General features: G+C 40.5%; 1 protein-coding gene across 3 annotated transcripts in view; it reads right to left on the bottom strand.

The window, feature by feature from the left end:
- TyrRS-m (Tyrosine--tRNA ligase, mitochondrial) overlaps nucleotides 1–20185 on the bottom strand; it is a 44072-nt gene that overhangs the window by 9389 nt on the left and 14498 nt on the right. For all 3 annotated transcript variants that reach the window (XM_076184658.1, XM_076184657.1, XM_076184656.1), the window contains exons 6-12: nucleotides 14581–14637; nucleotides 14323–14401; nucleotides 14087–14223; nucleotides 13860–13931; nucleotides 7757–7823; nucleotides 4186–4374; nucleotides 2350–2475 (exon numbers count right to left, since the gene is read on the bottom strand). In XM_076184658.1, the coding sequence (XP_076040773.1) occupies nucleotides 2350–2475; nucleotides 4186–4374; nucleotides 7757–7823; nucleotides 13860–13931; nucleotides 14087–14223; nucleotides 14323–14401; nucleotides 14581–14637 (727 nt within the window). The remainder of the gene's footprint in view (nucleotides 1–2349; nucleotides 2476–4185; nucleotides 4375–7756; nucleotides 7824–13859; nucleotides 13932–14086; nucleotides 14224–14322; nucleotides 14402–14580; nucleotides 14638–20185) is intronic.

Genomic DNA, 20185 nt, shown 5'->3' with positions numbered 1-20185 from the left:
GGAGAATGGTTGTATATGGAAGATGTTGTGATGCATGAGGTGGAATGGGGGGTGAGGTAGTGTGTGTGAGCAAAATTTTGACGCAGCCCGAAGGGATTTCTCCCCGTCCTCTCCTTTATATGGGGGGACGGAGAGGGGGGTTGCCGATTTAATGAAGCGGCCTTGCTGTGGATGTGCTGTGTCTTGCGACACTGCTTCTGACCCAAGGCAGTGGACAGGGTGCAGGGATGACCCGTCATCTAGGAGGTGCTAAGATGGGAGGGAGGGTGGAGGGGTGTGGAGTGTTTTCAGGGATGGAATGGGTGGGAATGATTTTATGCCTTTTCCTTTTTGGCTACCTCCCTAGTAAGGGGGAAAAAGCCTTGGTATATGTATGTATGTACTTAGGCCCAAAAAACATCCTTACCTTTTCCTAAAGCTTTCTCACATATCTGTTTTACCACAAAAATCTGATCCATTCAACCCCTACCTGTCCTAAACCCACACTGTTCCTCACCATCTACTCCCTCTGTTCCTCTCCTAATCCTCTCAATCATAACCCTCCCATAAGCCTTCCCAACTACACAAGGTGATGAGATGTACATGGGGTGAAAGTGGCAGCAGACTGGAAGTGAGTATTAAGGGAGAAAGACTGGAGGAAGTGGATAGTTTTAGAAACTTGTGTGCGAATGTGGCAGGAAAGGGAGGAGTGGAGGTGGAGGTAGAATGTAGATTGAGAGAAGTGAGTAAATGCCATTAAAAAGTGTAATGAGAAATAGACATTTGGGAATGGATGCTAAGAGATTATATGAAGGAGTGATTGTGCTGACAGCACTGTATGGGGTGGAAACATGGAACATAAGAGTTTGAATGTGTTTGAGATGAGATGTATGAGAAGTATGATAGGGGTTACTAGGCTGGATAGAGTGAGAAATGAGGTGAGGAGAATGGGCTTGGAAAGGGAGCTGGGAAATAGGGTGGATGAAAGAGTATTGGGATGATTTGGACACATGGAGAGAATGAGTGAAGAAAGACTAGTAAAAGAGGTGTGGTAGGCAGATATGGAAGGAGTGAACATAAGGGGCAACCTAGGATAAGATGGATAGATGGGGTAAAAGAGGCTTTGGGAAAGAGGGGAATGTCTGTTGAGGAAGGAAGGGAGAGGACAGAAGACATGGGTGAATGGAGAATGGTCATATATGGATGATGATGTGATCCATGAGGTGGAATGGGTGGGGGTGGGGGGAGAGGGAGTATGTGTGAGAAAAATTTGATGCAGCCAGAAGGGATTTCTCCCCGTCTTCTTTTCTGCATGAGGGGACAGAGAGAGGGGGGTTGCCAATTTAATGAAGCGTCCTTGATGTGGATGTGCTGTGTCTTGTGACACTGCTTCTGACCCAGGGCAGTGGACAAGATGCAGTGAAGACCCATCATCCAGGAGGTGCCAAGATAAGAGGAAGGAAAGAGGGTGGAGGGGGGTGGAGTGTGATAGGGATGGAATAGGTGCGAGTGGTTTTTATGCCTTTGTTTTCTGGTTACCTCCCTTGTAAGGGGGAAAAAGGTCTTTGGTATAAAAAAAATATATATATGAAAAAAACTATTAGCAATATAGATGCAAAATGCACAGATACTGATAAATTAGATATCATAAACAAATTATAGTGTTTTGTAAGTGATGTTTTTCACAATTACATTACTTTATCCCAAATTTTTTATTGGCTTTTACCAAGGCATTACCCTTGGGACATTACGGAAACAATGATTCATGTTGGGGTTTTGTTTCAACAGGGATGAGCCACTGCCCAACATTCAACACAGTCCCTAGTTACATAGTGATTCACACTAAAAAAAAAAAAAAAGAGAAAAAAAAGTGTCAACAGCAACACTTGAGCAATACACAGTGAATTGTTACTTTGTGTTTCTTGCCTTCACATCTCACTGCTAGTATATGTTGACAGATGTACAATATACCCTTCTAAAATTTCATATACATAAGAAAAACATCAAATGTATATAACAACAGAAAGCTAGTCTTACACCATGTCTCTCTAATTAGGGACATCACCTGCTTGAGATACTTTTTTGAAAAATAAATTAAAAATAGAAAATGATGCCATACAACACTTACTTCACTGGTATGCTCTGCATACTTCAAATTATTTTTCCACAAGTTTTTGCAAAATTGTCAAAAAAGAAAAATAATTTTTTAGTGTACTGATGTCTTTTACATCTGTCCATCTGCACTCTTTACCTTTTCCTCTACCTGACTTACCTCCTCATTATCTCCACTTCCTTACAAAACACAAAAAGACAGAAAATATAATGAGCAAAGTTTTTACAAAACAATATAACCAAAGTTAATGAACTTACCTACTCTAACCAAAGTGATATTATTAGGAAGAATGTGAGCTCCTGGAATGAGAACAAGGCTTGGATTGTTCACTCTGGTTTGGTTGATATAGAATCCTCCAGCCTCTATTATGCGCTTTGCATCACCTGATGAAAGAGTAGATAATATTCATACAAAATACAACTAAAGTTTTGAATAAAATCAAGAGGTGTATCACTGGTTTTGGTACATGGAAAGAATGAGTGAAGATAGTCAAGCAAAAAAAAAAATAATAATAATAATAATGAAAATAAATTTAAAATAAATAAAAAATGTGGAAGGGAAAGGTTTATGGAGTGAATTTAAGGGAAAGACAGAATGTGATAGATGGATGAAATGAAGGAGTTCTTGGATACAATGGTAATATCTGTTGAGCTGGGACAGTAGAGGGCAAGCGATAGGTGTTAGTGGAGTGGTTGTGAATGGATGAAAAATTTATGTGGTCCAAAGGGATTTTTTCTTGTCTGTTCTGTAAATTCTTAAGTGGATGAGAGGGAAGGATTGTTATGTAATGAAGCAGCGGGTATAAACCAGCTTTGGCATTGGGCCCTACTGTGGAGGTGTGTCTTGCTGCAAAGCTTCTGACATAAATGATTGGTGGGATTTTACTGATGACACTGCGCTTATAGCAGGATCAGAGGAGGGATTAGGGAAGTTAGTGACAGACATTGGGAAGGTGTGCAAAAGAAGGAAGTTGAAGATAAATGTGGGTAAAAATAAGGTGATGAGATGTACAAGGGGAGAGGATAGCAGCAAATTGGAAGTGAGTATTAAGTGAGAGGGAATGGAGGAAGTGGATAGTTTTAGATACTTGGGTGTGAATGTGGTGGGAAAGGGAGATGTGGAGGTAGAATGTAGATTGAGACAAGCAAGTAAATACTTTGGAGGATTAAAGTGTAATGAGAAACAGACATTTGGGAATGGATGCTAAGAGGAGATTGTATGAAGGAGTGATTGTGCCAACAGCACTGTATGAGGTAGAAACATGGAACATAAGAGAGGAAGAGAGGAAAGATTTAAATGTGTTTGAGATGAAATGTCAGAGAAGTATGGTAGAGATTACTAGGATGGATAAAGTGAGAAACAAGGAGGTGAGGAGAGTTAGGGTGGAAAGGGAGTTAGGAGATAGTCTTGATGACAGAACAGAGTATTGGGAGGGTGTGGACACACAGAAAGAATGAGTGAAGAAAGATTAGTAAAAGAGGTGTGGAAGATAAGGAATGAACATGAGGGGGCAACCAAGGATGAGATGGATGGATGAGGTAAAAGGGGTATTAGGAAAGAGGGCTGTTGAGGAAGATAGGGAGAAGACGGAAGATTGGGGTGTGTGGAGAATGGTTGTGTATGGATGATGCTGTGAAGCATGGAAGGGTGTGGGTGGGGGATGGGGGGGTGAGGAAGTATGTGTGAATGATATTTTGACATAGTCCAAAGGGATCTCTCCCATCTTCTCTTTTCTGCATAAGGGGACAGAGTGGAAGGGCTGCCAATTAAATGAAGAGGCCTTGATGTGGATGTGCTGTGTCTTGCTACATTGCTTCTGACCCAGGGCAGTGGGCAAGATGCAGGGATTACTCATCATCCAGGAGAAGCCAAGAAAAGTTGAAGGGAGGGGTGGTGAATTTGGATTGGAGCATGTGAGGATGAAATGGGTGGGAGTGGATTTATGCCTTCGACTTTGGCTACCTCCCTTGTAAGGGGAGAAAAAGCCCTTGGTATATGTATGTGTTATTTCATACTATATGCATTAATGAAGGACAATGAACTGTAAAATGTTGAGTAACCTTCAGTAACATCATATAAAACACTTGACTTACTTTCATATTTAAAACATCCTGCTTTCATTCCCAAATCTATAACTGTAGTTCCTGGTGCTAAGAGTAAACTCTTAGTTGATGCATTATTAAACACAAGAGCTAAATCCTCTGCTGTCATTTCTGCTAAAGCTTCCGGTTTGGACCCATACAATAGGTCTGTGGCCTTCTTTGCAGTTTTAACTCCTGTTTCTGGGTTGAAAAATTAAAAAGTCAGCATTTAACACTCTAACTAGTATGACATACATCAAAACAATATAATAAAAAACAAAGTGATATCTTTATTAGAATAAAGCACATAAAAATTAATGTTACCAGTCCTTTAATATTCTATTTATCTACAGATTGACCTCTCATTAATGGACGTTAATTAGCTGTGTTTGCGATGTTTTTGCTGTGTTTTTGTTTAGTGCTGTGCAATCACTATGCCACCCAAAAACCACTCCAAATCAATGGATTATTCACATCAACGGACACCGTTACCCCCCTTTTAGTCCGTTAATGAGAGGTCAATCTGAATATACTCATAACAAGGGCTTCTTTCCCCCTTATAAAGAGGGTAGCCAAGTCAAAGCCACCCACCCACTCCTATCCACCACCCTTGTTTCTCTTTCATCTTAGCTTCTCATAGATGAAGGGTCATTCTTGTATCTTGCTCACTGCCCAGGTCAGAAGCAATGCAGCAAAGGATTACAAAGGATTACAAAGGCAAAGCATGCCGACAGGAGACCTTTTGATCCATATCTAGGTCGGATGAAAAAAAAAAAAAAAAAAAAAAAAAAAAAAAAAAAAAAAAAAAAAAAAAAAAAAAAAAAAAAAAAAAAAAACATTAATAATAAATTAAAACTATAACAATGTAAATAACAATTAAAATACATAAATAAATGCATTGGTATAGTTGAATAACAAACAAACAGGTAAATAGTAAATGATAATAAATTGACATATAACTAATAATAAATGAAAATCAGACAGACAAATTATAACAAAACAAAAACAAATAATATAACATAAATTATAATCATTACAGCATCTTACTTAGGTATTTATCTAAATGATTCTTAAAGCTTAAAGCTTAAAGCAAGACACAATACAGCCACAGCAAGCCTGCTTCACTTAATTGGCAACACTCCTCCCTCTCTCCATTCCCTCATGCAGAAATTGGTGAAGACATGGAGAAGTCCCTTTGGACTGCATCAAAATATCATCCACACACAACCACTTCCCCATCCTTTCCTTGTCTGACACAAAAAAGAGAGAAGACAAGGAATAAATCCCTTTGGGCTGCATAAAAGCATCACCCATACACAGCCATTCTCAATTCACCACTATCTCTGCCTTCTCCCTTCCTTTCCCAACAGACATTACCCTCTTCTTCAAAGCCCCTTTCACCCCACCCATCCATCCATCTCATCACCCGATAAAGGTGATCGGGGGTTGACAAGTTTTGAAAAAATGGGTAGTTTTGCTGTCCATCCTCCAATACCACCACATGCAAGTACTTACCATTGCACCCACCCTACATCCTTCTCAAACCTAGCTAAACACCTCATTTATTGTTGTTCCCATCTTAGCACCTTGTGAATGAACCACCCAAGTCCCATACCACACTGCTCAGAAACATCCCTTCAGACCCCATAATTTCCTTATACATTTATATTCAACCATTTAAGATGGGGTAAACAGGAAGGTACTATGGGAGGTATTGCAGATATATAGGATAGGAGGAAAGCTGTTGAGAGCAGTCAAGAGTTTTTATGAGAGTAGTAGAGCCAGCCTGCTTTAGAATTAGAAATGGAGAGAGTGAGTGGTCTGAGGTAAAGGTGGGACTTCACCAAGGATGTGTTATGTCACCTTGGCTGTTCAATTTACACATAGATGGGTGGTGCAAGAGGTAAATGCAAGGATAATGGGCCAGGAAATGAAGATAGTTAAAGAAAATAGAGAAAACTGGGAGATAAGACAGTTGTTTGCTGACCACACTGTGCTAGTAGCAGGATCAGAGGAGGGATCCAGGAAGTTAGTGACGGAGTTTGGGAAGGTGTGCGAAAGAAGGAAGTTGAAGATAAACATGGGTAAAAGTAAGTGATGAGATGTACAAGGGGAGAATATGGTAACAAATTGGAAGAGAGTATTAAGGGAGAGAGACTGAACAAAGTGGATAGCTTTATACTTGGGTGCAAATGTGGTGGGATAGTGAATGGAGGTAGAGGTAGAATGTAGATTGAGAGAAGCAAGTAAGTGCCTTGGGGGATTAAAAAGTGTAATGACAAATAGACAACATTTGGAAATGGATGCTAAGAGGAGATTGTATGAAGGAGTGATTGTGCTGACATCACTGTACGGGGCAGAAACATGGAACATAAGAGAGGAAGAAGCCTTTGGTGTGTGTGTGTATATATATATATATATATATATATATATTTATATATATGTATATGTATATATATGCATATATATATATATATATATATATATATATATATATATAGTTTATGGAAGTATATATATATATATATATATATATATATATATATATATATATATCTATATATCTATCTTCCATGTTCTTGCATCCAATGATCCTTTCATGCCTTCCACCCACCTCATTCTTGGTCTTTCTCTCTTGTTCTTTTCATCTACATCCTCTTTCTCCACTCTTTTTTCATGTGTCCAAACCATCCCAATACTCTTTCATCAAACCTAACTCCTATCTCCTTTTCCACCCCCACTCTCCTCCTCAGTTCCTTGTTTCTCACTCTAACCTTGTATCCCTACCATACTTCTCAGACATTTCATCTCAAACACATTTAAACTCTTCCTCTTTTATGTTCCATGTCTCTGCCCCTTACAGTGCTGTCACTACAATCACCCCTTCATACAATCTCTTAGCATCCATTCCCAAATGTCTATTTGGGAGATAGGAGATGAGAGATGGGAGATAGGGTTGATGAAAAACTATTGAGATGGTTTGGACACATGGAAAGAATGAGTGAAGAAAGATTAGTAAAAGAAGTGTGGAAGGCAGAGGTGGATGGAGTGAACAGGAGGAGATGACTGAGGACGAAATGGAGGGGTTGGACATTGAGCAAGAGAGGGATGTCTATTGAGGAAAGGAGAATGCAGAAGATCGAGGTAAGTGGTGAGTGGCTGTGTATGGATGATACTGTGATGCATGGGAGATGGGGTGGTGGTTAAGGAGTGGCTATGTGTGAATGATATTTTGACACAGCCCAAAGGGATTTCTCCCCGTCTTCAATGTTTCTGCATGAGGGGATGTAGAGGAGGGGGTCGCCAATTGAATGAAGCGGCCTTGCTGTGGATGTGCTGTGTCTTGCTGCATTGCTTCTGACCCAGGGTGATGGGTGAGATGCAAGGATGACCTGTCATCCATGAGGAGCCAAGATGAGAGGGAGGGGAGGGTGTTGAGTGGGAGTGAAATGGGTGGGGAGTTATGCCTTTTGATTTTGGCATATGTTATATGTGACTCCACACACTTGAGGCTCTCCATTTCCTCTAGCCACTCCCCATACAGCATTATAACTTAAGATATTCTCTTTACAATGATACTTACCACCATGAACAAGCAAGGTTACTTTTTCTGCAAGCAGCTTTTGAGCATGTCTTCTTTCTGGCTTCTCCTAAATAGAAAGAAAATTTTTGTGGTTTTAGATAATACAAATACAATCTTCTTGTTACTTTTGCCTCAAAAAACTGAAATCTAATAAAACTACTGATGCACATATAAGATACATAATCTATATGCAAATACCTAAAGTTCCTTTCCTCCTAATAAAGGAAATGCCTGATCCACTCTAGATTAGAATATACAGCCATGGTATAGTCTCTGCCCAAAGTGACGAATATAAACAAGATTGAAAGTATACAGACTGAACTTACCATCACTGAAAAAAGAAGTAACATGATCATATATAATTCTTTACAAGGAGTAGATAAAACTGACGGAAAAATATTTTGGTCTGGGATGAGAGGGCATCATATGATCATGGGGACAAATTAAAGACCAAACATCTGAAAGACGTTATGAAAATGTTTTCTGTACAGATGCATCAAGTGCTAGATGAGAATGAATGATATAATGAGAGCTAGAACCATGAGCAAACTAAAAACTAGGTATGATTAGTTGGAGAAAAAAGATTCTCATGATTGTAGCTTGAATGGTGGATGGTAGAGAGAGATGACTCTTCATCCACAATAAGCTAAGATTTATCTATCTATATACCAAGGGCTTTTTCCCCTTATAAGGGAGGTAGCCAAGTCAAAAGGCAAATACCCACTCCCACCCATTCCACTCCCATCCACCACCCTTTCTTCCCTCTTATCTTAGCTCCTCATGGATGACAGGTCATCCCCGACTCTTGCCCACTACCTTGGGTCAGAAGCAATGTAACAAGACACAGCACATCAACAGCAAGGTTGCTTCACTTCATTGGCAACCCCCCCTTCTCTGTCCCTTCTTGCAGAAAAAGAGATGGGGAGAAATCCCTTTGGGCTCCATCATAATATCACTTATGCATAACCACTCCCCTACCCCCACATCCCCTACCTTCTTTGCATCACAGTATCATCTATACACAGCCATTCTCCACTCAACCCTGTCTCCTGCCTTCTCTCTTCCTTGTTCTACAGATATTCACCTGTTGCTCAATGCCCTTTCACCCCATCCATTCATCTCATCCTTGGTTATTCACTCAAGTTCACTCCCTCTACCTCTGCTTTCTACACCTCTTTTACTAATCTTTCTTCATTCATTGTTTCCATGTGTCCACTCCATCCCAATACTCTTTCATCACCACTATCTGCCATCTCCTTTTTCACCCAGCTCTTCTCTTCTACACAGGTGAGCAGACATGATTTAAGAAGCAGAAAGGAAAACTAAAGGTGTTTGAGATGAAATGTCTAAGAAGTATGGTAGGGGTTACAAGGTTGGATAGAGTGAGACCCAAGGAGGTGATGAGGAGAAGTAGCTAAGATGGAATGAACAAATGGGTTTTTGAATGGATGTGGGACAGGTGATGGATGTTGCTTTGGCTCTGTCACCCCCTTATAGGAAGGAAAGGGCCTTTTGGTATACGTATGTAAATTATGGGAGGATCTTCATTGAGAGGATTAGGAGAGGAACAGAGGGAGTAATTGGTGAGGAACAGTGTGGGTTTAGGGCAGGTAGTGGGTGTGTAGATCAGATTTTTGTGGTAAGACAGATATGTGAGAAAGCTATAGGAAAGGGGAAGGATGTTTTCTGGGCCTTTATGGATCTGGAAAAGGCTTACGACAGGGTAGACAGAAAAGCACTGTGGGAGGTTATGCAGATATACGGGATAGGAGGAAAGCTTCTGGGAGCTGTCAAGAGTTTTTATGAGAGTAGTAGAGCTTGTGTCAGGATCAGAAATGGAGAGAGTGAGTGGTTTGAGGTAAAGGTGGGACTTCGTCAGGGATGCGTTATGTCACCCTGGCTGTTCAACTTATACATGGATGGGGTGGTGCGAGAGGTGAATGCAAGGGTAGTGGGTCAAGGATTGGAGATGGTTAAGGAAAATGGAGAAAAGTGGGAGGTGAGCCAGTTGTTGTTTGCGGACGACACTGCGCTTGTGGCAGGATCGGAGGAAGGATTGAGGAAGCTGGTGACAGAGTTTGGGAGAGTGTGTGATAGAAGAAAGCTAAAGATAAATGTGGGTAAAAGTAAGGTGATGAGATGTACAAGGGGTGAAAGTGGCAGTAATCTGGAAGTGAGCATTAAGGGAGAGCAACTGGAGGAAGTGGATAGTTTTAGATATTTGGGTGCAAATGTAGCAGGAAAGGGTGGAGTGAAGGTGGAGGTAGAATGTAGATTGAGAGAAGCGAGCAAATGCCTTGGTGGTTTAAAAAGTGTAATGAGGAATAGGAATCTGGGAATGGATGCTAAGAGGAGACTGTATGAAGGAGTGATTGTGCCAACAGCACTGTATGGAGCAGAAACATGGAACATGAGAGAGGAAGAGAGAAGGAACTTGAATGTGTTTGAGATGAAGTGTCTGAGAAGTATGATGGGGGTTACTAGGCTAGATAGAATGAGAAATGAGGAAGTGAGGAGGAGAACAGGGGTGGAAAGGGAGCTGGGAGATAGGGTGGATGAAAGAGTATTAGGATGGTTTGGACACATGGAAAGAATGAGTGAAGAAAGACTAGTAAAGGAGGTATGGAAGGCAGATGTGGAGGGAGTAAACATGAGGGGACGTCCTAGGATGAGATGGATGGATGGGGTGAAGGGGGCTTTGGGGAAGAGGGGAATGTCGGTTGAGGAAGGACGGGAGAGGACAGAAGACAGGGGTGAATGGAGAATGGTTGTATATGGAAAATGGTGAGATGCATGAGGTGGATTGGACGGGGGAATGGGAGTGAGGTAGTGTGTGTGAGCAAAAATTTTTGACGCAGCCCGAAGGGATTTCTCCCCGTCCTCTCCTTGATATGGGAGGACGGAGAGGGGGGGTCGCCGATTTAATGAAGCGGCCTTGCTGTGGATGTGCTGTGTCCTGCGACACTGCTTCTGACCCAGGGCAGTGGACAGGGTGCAGGGATGACCCGTCATCTAGGAGGTGCTAAGATGGGAGGGAGGGTGGAGGGGTGTGGAGTGTTTTCGGGGATGAAATGGGTGGGAATGTTTTTGTGTCTTGTCCTTTTTGGCTACCCCCCTGGTAAGGGGGAAAAAAGCCTTGGTATATGTATGTATGTAAATAATGTACATAGTCCTAAGCAAAAACTCTCAAATCCACCCACCCCATACATCAAATCACACAAACACAGCCTATTATGTGCAAAATGCAAATAAACCCAATAGTATTCTACTCAAACACCCTACCTCCAACAACCCACAATATGTCCATATAAATGCACATTCACAGATCATAAAAGAAACACTCCTTAACAAATTGCCAAGTTCTATACTCCACCCAACTCCCTCACAGATCAACTCAGCCAAGAAATCATTAAAAAGACAAACATATGCTCAGTGATGAATTATGTGAACCCTGCATGGGCACCTAATCTCATGAAGACACACCACAACACCCTTCAAACCATACAAAACAAAGCCCTTAAGACAATTACATGCTGCACAAATACAACACCTACAGACATTTACACAAAGATATTAAAGTCCTCACAGTCAAGGATCCCCTTGACATGAGAGGCACACAAACACTTGCCACAGCCTCCACAAACACAGCACACCCACTACCCTATATAGTAAAACACCCACACACACCTTGAAACATCAAAATAACACCCAAATACCTATATCACAAAAATATTCTATTCTCTTTCTCCACAATCACCGGACACCCTTCACAAAACATATCTATATTCATATGACTCATTGCTCCATCAACAAACTGAAAGGCAATACATTGATGTATGACATACTCACTTTTATCCATCCCATTGAATTCTCTCTCCCCAAAAGGACAGAGTCCATCTGGCCAGACTGAGATGCGGCCATGATCCAGCCCTTCTGAGCTACCAGAAGAGGCTGGATGACCACACTGCAGACAACTGCCCAGGATTTAACACTTCACCCCATACTATACAACATATTATAGAAGACTGCAGTGTATACAATCACACATTCCAACAAGTCAATATACACTTTACAAAGGATTTGTAGGAAAACCCTGTTCCAGCTGTGGCATTCCCCAGGAAGACAGGACTGCATGGCCAGACAGTCAAGGGAACATCAACAACAGCAAGAGTTACACTAGCATGCCCATCCAGGTTACCACACAAAACAGCACCAACTTAGAATTGGCCTGGCAACAGAAACCAACAGTCCAAGATGCAACCATCACATGGAGAAAAGAGAGTACCAAATAATTACACTGCCCTACACTCACTCAAACCAGACTCAACACAAATTGGAAGAGGCAAAAACAGAGTTTTGGGATAATATACGATTGGAAACAAAGAATTAAAGAAAGTAGACCTAGGAGTAATCATCTCAAGTGACTTGACACCTGACAAACATGTAAATAAACTATTCGGAGAGACAACTTACTAAGATCAATGAAAGTGACCTTTGACTACATGGATGAAGAGATGGTTAAGAAAATAATTACTATATTGATAAGACCAAAACTAGAATATGCTATATCAATGTGGGCACCAAACACAAAGAAAAACACAAATTAGAAAGAATCCAAAGAGCAGCGACAAAGATGGCACCCACACTGTTAAATCTGACATATGAACAAAGATTGGAGAAATTACAGCTGTCAACATTGGAGCAGAGAAGGGAAAGAGGTGACCTGTTGACCATTTTCAGAATTATGAAAGGGATGGAAGTTCTCAATAGAGATGACCTATTGAAATAGTACAAGAGAGAAACAAGAGGACACGATAAAAAGCTAAAGAAGGACAGTTACAGAAGAGACCTGAAAAAGAACAGTTTCCCGCACAGAGTGATCGATGTCTGGAACAAACTAAACAGTGAATGCCAGAACTATACACGAGTTCAAGAATAAATTGGATGTGGAGAGATATGAAAACGGGTCACAACGAGCATAAAATACAACTAGGTAAATACAACTAGAATACAACTAAACACAAATTCTCTTCACTGAGTTACTCATGGGTTGATCTGGTCATGGCTGGTTTCCCTAGGACTAAGGTTCTCATGCAAAAGAAGAACAGGTATATGAATTGAATAATAATATAATCAGTGTAGTGAAGACACTATGCTATCATTTCAGAGTATAACAAAGGCAAATCATAGCCATGTATCTAAGAACCTGCAACTCTAAGCCAACATAACCATAATAGCTTATTTGGATACTAACCAAACCCTAAACTGTAATACAAGTGCCTAAAACTGCTCACAAATGTATACTGGAAAGTGTTCTATGTATACCAAATCATCAGTAGTCATGAAAAAAAATCCATTCATTTAATTTCTTTCATTACTATTCTATTCCATATACCAAGGGCTTCTTCCTCCTTATAAGGGAGGTAGCCAAATCAAGGGCATGCACCCATTCCACTCCCATGCACCACCCTTGTTTCACTCTTATCTTAGCTCCTTGTATATGAAGGCTCATCCCTATCTCCTGCCCACTGCCTGGGTCTGAAGCAATGCAGCAAGACACAGCACATCCACAGCAGGGCTGCTTTTAGACACTTGTATTACATTTTTTCTTATTAAAACTGTAATGTCTAAAACCATTCATAAATGTACACTGAAAAGTGTTCTTTGCATACAAAATTATAAGTACATACATACATACACCAAGGGCTTTTTCTACCTTACAAGGGAGGTAGACAAAGTCAAAAGTATAAATCCACTCCCACCCATTTCATCCCCTCATACTCCACTCCCATTCACCACCCCTCCCTCCCTCTTTTCTTGGCTCCTCCTGGATGACAGGTCATCCCTGCATCTTGCCCAGTGCCCTGGGTCAGAGGGAATGCAGCACGACACAGTACATCCACGGCAAAGCCACTTCATTTAATTGGTGACACCACTCCTCTCCAACTCCTCATACAGAAAAAGAGAAGGTGGGGAGAATTCTCTTCGGGCTGCATGACAATTATCAGTAATCATGAAAAAAAAGTTCATTCATTTAATTTTTTTACTACCCTCCCAAATTTTTCTAGTGTACATGTCTTCCATTTTTTTTTCCCAAACTTACCCAATGTTTTTCCATAATCTTTGAGATATCCTTCATAGGATAAAATGTGAAGAGCTGGAGAAACCTTTGGACCTGAAAGATGATACAAATGTAGCATAGTTCATCAACCATACACACTGCTCTCACATTCCAACAACAATAATCTAAGCATATTTGTCAATCAATATACATAACTACAAACATACATTTTTACAATTTTTTCTTCTAATATCATAATTGAAACAAACCTCAGAGTCCTTTAAGCGTACGAAGAATTGATACAATTCAAAAGGTGAAGTCTTCTTTGGATCTAACCAAATGGCATTTCCTGCAGACTTGCCAAACTTTTCCCCAGAATCCGTAGTTATTAAAGGCACAGTTAAACCTATGAAAGAATATTATACTTTGAAAAAAATCAACAAATTCCATGGCTATATAATGTTTTGATCGTATGTATTAATAACTGCTGTCAAAACTGTCATACCATACACCTGTTTGTTTCTTTTTCTACTGACTAACTCCTGCCCAGATGCAATGTTTCCGATTTGGTCATTTCCTCCTATCTGCAAAATTAAAATGATCTTATGCTTTTTTTCCTATCAAATACAATGCAAAGGTCAAAGATGCAAATTAAAAAAAAATCTTTCCTACATGTGATATTCTTTCATTATGGAAAGAGCATACAAGAACCAGTTATAAGTGATGAAATACGAATTCAATACAAAAAGTGCTATATCCTAACCTGAACTAAACAGTCATAATGATCATGCAAATGTAACCAGTCATATGCCTGCAAGACCTGCAAAAGATCAGAGAAAAAATTATGATAATCAAAAAGGAACAAACAACATTCTCCACTTACATACATATACCAAAGGCTTTTTCCCCCTACATGGGGGTTAGCCAAAAAGAAAAAGGCATAGAAACCACTCCCACCCATTCCATTTCCTATATATTCTACTCCCCTCCACCCTCCCTCTTATCTTGGCACCTCCTGGATGACGGGTCATCCCTGCATCCTTTCCACTGCCCTGGGTCAGAAGCAGAATCAATTCTCCACTTACTACCTACATACCAAAAGGCCACCTTCCTTTTATAAGGGAGGGACCCATCCTAGGTATATACCCATCATGGCATTACCACATCCTACACTAATTAAAAAATTAGATATGCAGTACATCTGAAATACTGTAGCACATCTAAACAATAAAGGGACATAAATACGATACAAACATATATCAGACCTGTTCAAAAAACTTTTTCATATTTTCATGTTACTGTACTTTTTCCCATACTTTTTGACCTGAAAAAGCCAAAAATCACATCCATTTTTATCTAGGATGTATGGAAGCATTGCCGCATAGAGGCCAAATTATTTTGCTATCCATCTTAACAAAAGGGCCAATTTTGAGGCATTTCTAAGCATATTTTGTGGTATAATTTTTTTATCTATATAAGATATAGCAACAAATTAGGTACCAAATGAATGAGTAGGATCTACTCTATGTATATCAACTGTTAGATTTGATGAATTTCCCTCGTGACTTTTAATAGATACGAAATTGTAAAAAAATTTTTACTTTTTTACTAACCTGGAGAAATGGTTTTTGCAAGGAGCAAGATAGAGCAACAAAATAGTTATAAAATTAAAGCAATTTTAATGTTTTTTTGAATGTGTGCAATTTGATTAACATACATATACCAAAGGCTTTTTTGCCCTTACACTGGAGGTAGCCAAAACACAAAGGCATAAAGTCCATTCCCTCTCATTCCATCCCCAACATACTCCACTCCCATCCACCCTCATATCTTGGCTCCTCCTGGATGATGGGTCATCCCTGCATCTTGCCCACTGCCCTAGGTCAGAAGCAGTGTCGCAAGACACAGCACATCCACAGCAAGGCTGCTTCATTAAATCAGCAACCCCCCTCTCCATCTCCTCATGCATAAAAGGAGATGGGGAGAAATCACTTCTGGCTGTGTCAATTTGTTTTTCACACATACTCCCTCACCCCTCATGCATCGCAGCAGCATCCATACACAACTATTCTTCATCCACTCCTATCTTCTGTCTACTCCTGTCCTTCCTCAACAGACATTCCCCTCTTTCCCTATACCCCTTTTACCCCATCCATCTTATCTTAGGTCGCCCCCTCATGTTCACTCCTTCCATCTCAGCCTTCCACACTTCTTTTACTTATCTTTCTTCACTCATTCTTCCATGTGTCCAAACCATCCTAATACTCTTTCATCAACCCTATCTCCAAACTCCCTTTCCACCTCCATTCTCCTCCTCATTTCTCACTCTATCCAGCCTAGTAACCCCTATTATACTTCTCAGGCAACTCATCTCAAACACATTCAAACTCCTCCTCTCTCATGTTCCATGTTTCTGCCTCATACAGTGCTGTCAACACAGTCACTCCTTCATACAATCTCCTCTTAGCATCCATTCCCAAATATCTATTTCTCATTACATTCTAATCCCTCCAAAGCATTTACTTGCTTCTCTCAATCTACATTCTACCTCCACCTCCACTCCTCCCTTTCCTGCCACATTTTCACCCAAGTATCTAAAACTATCCACTTCCTCCAGTCTCTCTCCCTTAATACTCACTTCCAGTCTGCTGCCACTTTCTCCCCTTGTACATCTCATCACCTTACTTTTACCCACATTTATCTTCAACTTCTTAACATTGTACAAAAAAAATGACATTATTTATAATATTTACAGAAAAAAAGAAAAAAAAAAAAATTCTATGCATTTGACATACAGGGTGTTCAGGATAAATTTGAGACTATTTCGGGAAGGAAAGAAAAATGTAAAATCTTGGCCAAAAATTTATGTATTCTCAAAATTCTAAGTGCATCTCTTAGAGGTTCTTTTGTCAAATACAGCTCACTCAGAGAAGTCACTCTGAGCCACCACCATGGCCTCCAGGCGGGACCCAAACCTACAACACGCAGCCTTCACAGTGTCCTTCAAGAGACACCTGTACACCAGTTTGATCCTGGCAATCAACTCGTGTTTGATGTTGCAGGTAGTATGATTGACGTCTTTTTCAACTGTGCCCCACACATAATAGTCCATAGGGTTGCAATCAGGCGAGTTAGGGGACCAGATATTGGGACTGGTGAAGTCGTATAAGTTCTCAGACAGCCACATCTGAGTTTTCCTGGAGGTGTGACACACAGCTGAGTCCTACTGCCACACATATGGTCTTCCTGCAGCCACCCTCTCCACCCAGCGCTTGACAACAGTGGATAGCAACTCAATATAGCCATCTGAAGTGAGTCTGAGTCCCTCTTCAAAGATATGGGGCAGCATGACATGGCCTTCGCTGGAAACACACCCAAAGACCATCACAGTTTGAGGGAACTTGGTCTTCATGAAGTGCAGGACTTCATGTGGACTGTAGGCTAGCCACCTGTTCTTCTGCACACTGTGCAACTGGTCCTGGCAGAAGCTCTTCTTATCTGAGAAGAACCAGAGCATCCCCGGCTCAACTGGGTGTTTGACCTTGTTGAGGAGTTTCCTGGTTTTTATAAGGCAGTTCTCTTGGACCTTGGTGGTGAGTAATTGGCCCTTGCGCCTCTTGTATGAGGAGTTGCAAAGATCCTCGTTCAGCACTTTCTTCATAATCGCCACTCCAACGCCCATCTCTCTCATCAAAGTTCGCACTGTGTTGCCTGGATCTTGCCACACCTTTTTTTGCAGCATCTTGACAAATTTCATTGTGCAGAGTCAGAATGCCTGCTATGATCCTTCCTGCTAGCCACTGCTTCCACATCTCCATCACAACTCTCCAACTAACATTCCACAGCTTTCACAGTATTCAAGTAGTGAGCTGCAGCCAGGATTTTCGAATTTTTTAATCTAGTATGAATCATCAAGATGTAGGTCACTCTCTTCCAATATTCTGGTGCTTTTCATTCATCCTTGCTCTCTAGCTCTCACACCCACCAATAGTATACAGAATCAGCTATCCGTTGCACTTTACCACTATTAAATCCTTCAAATGGTTCTGAAATGACAGAAGATGAAAATATTATCAAATTTATCCCGAACACCCTGTATATCATACAAAGTGGAAAGTGTAATTTTGCAACAAGTCAAACCATCAACTGAAACTACCAAATTAATTATGATTACATATATCAAAATGATGTTATGCAATCATTTGTTAAGTGTTTGCTTCTTGAAGCTTTTGAAGCAGTGTTGGTTGTATTCCACTGCATGGAGAAGATATTCCCTCTGCTTGGGATTTGTGGTGATGACATTTGCAAAATCACTCATCATCTTAACTCCACACTCAGTGATGTCATTCACTACTTTGAGGTTTCTCACATATTCCAAGGCTTTCTTGTAGTCCTCCTTCTCTGGCAATGATTCAACCCAATCCAGGAACCAGTCAGGTCCAATGCTGAGGATGTCTAACAGAAGGTAGGATTTCAGACCAATGAGATCTACTAGTGTGGTCTTGGCTGTCACCTTCTGAAACACAGGTTTTCCCCTTCTGAAGCTGTCTGGCTTCTGAGTGGCATGCAGCTGAGCAGCAATGTCCTGTTTCTGCTTGTCACTCAGTTTGCTCCTGAAGAGTGTGAATGGCATGGCCTTCTGTGTCAAGTACCACTTGTGATTTTTCATCATCTGAAGAAGTGCTTCAACAACCTCTGATCTCTTGTACTTCAGCATGTCCTGGATGAGCTAAAGATTATTCACAGGAGCATCTGCAGCAGATGTTGACATCATCCACATTAGTGTGTAGAACAGCGCCAGGAAGATGTTGAGTCGTTCCAGCTTTGCACCAGTCTCTTCATCATACTCAAACTGGTCACAAAACATCAGTATCTTCATGGAACACAAGTTCCTGGCCATCCATCTGCCTGGTGAATGGTCCCTGGTCAACTCCAGTGCCTCCAAGAACAATCAGTCACTGGAATCCCCCCAGGTAATGTCATCCACATGAGTAATTGCCTCTTGTTCTGCTGCAGCTGCAAAATAATACCATGTGGTAAGGATGTAAAACTGCAAAATAATACAATGTGGTAAGCATGTAAAACTTCCAACTTGTTGTGATATTCAAAAGTATGATTAGTAAAAGTATGAAAGTATGATTACCTTGTTCTTGCCTCTGCAGTTGCCTCTCAGTCCGGCCTACTTGTTGCTAGGATCTTGTCTCAAAGATTTTATCATGACCTGACCTGCAACCTTTCCTCTTAGTCCTCTGGTCCTGGTAGAACCTGATGTCCTCATTTTTCTTTTCCCTAGATAACAGTCTGTTGCTCTATATATCCTGGACAGCATCTGGAGCTCCTATGTCGAACAGGCTGTCCAATTCCAAGACAAATGCACTCCTCTTTCACCCAGGGTTACTTGCTCTTCATCAGTGCTCTGTGTCTGTCATGGAGTTTCATGAAGAGCTTCATGCAATTCTGTCTGGTATTCGTCTTGATCCTAGTCATCTACCAGAATGGGATGATAGCTTCAACTGTTTCATAGGCGAGGTCTTGAACCATGGGTTTCCATGTATTTTCTGATAAACTTTGGAAATAAAGAATGTACTGGAATGCTTGTCTTTTGGTGGGAAGCTGTGAACCACTGATGCAAGCTGAAGGGTATCCAACCATGAAGGTTTCAGTGAAAGATCTGGTGGATGGCCGACTTGATGCTTGCTTGTGGACTGCAGGTAGAGGTTCTGAGACATCAACAATGCATCCTCATAACTCCTTGCTTGATGCCATTGTGAAGTATGTTGTGGATAGTTTTCTGGATTTGGATCCAATTTCTGTGCTGGCCTTGCTTTTGTACTATTCAGTATTGCCCAACATCATTAACAGTTTTCTGTAGATATGAAATTAAATGTTGAAATTATGTACAAGTTTTTTGTCTAAATTCACTTAAAATTCAAATATCCATACAAAAACCATCTCTCCAGGTTAGCAAAAAAAGTCAGGATTTTCAATAATTTCATATCTTTTAAAATTCACGGGGAAAATTCATCAATTCTAACAGTTGCTATGTATAGAGTAGATTCAGTTCTTTCATTTGATACCTAATTTGTTGCTCTATCTTGAGTAAATAAAAAATCATACCACAAAATATGCTTAGAAATGCTTCAAAATTGGCCCTTTTGGTAAAAAAGCAAAATCATTCAGCCTTCATGTGGCAATACTTCCATACATCCTAGATAAAAAATGGATGTAATTTTTGGTCTTTTCAGGTCAAAAAGCATGGGAGAAAGTAGAGTAATGTATGAAAATATGAAAAAGTTTATTTTTGAACAGGTCTAACATACATTAAACATAAAACCCTTGATCAGAATGGAGTTAATTTTCCAATTAAT

This window comes from Oratosquilla oratoria, chromosome 5 (assembly GCF_046742065.1).
Source record: "Oratosquilla oratoria isolate Oo_2021 chromosome 5, ASM4674206v1, whole genome shotgun sequence".
Classification (NCBI taxonomy): Eukaryota; Metazoa; Arthropoda; class Malacostraca; order Stomatopoda; family Squillidae; genus Oratosquilla; species Oratosquilla oratoria.
Note: the sequence above shows the minus strand (reverse complement) of the source record. Positions and strands in the feature narration are given on the sequence as shown.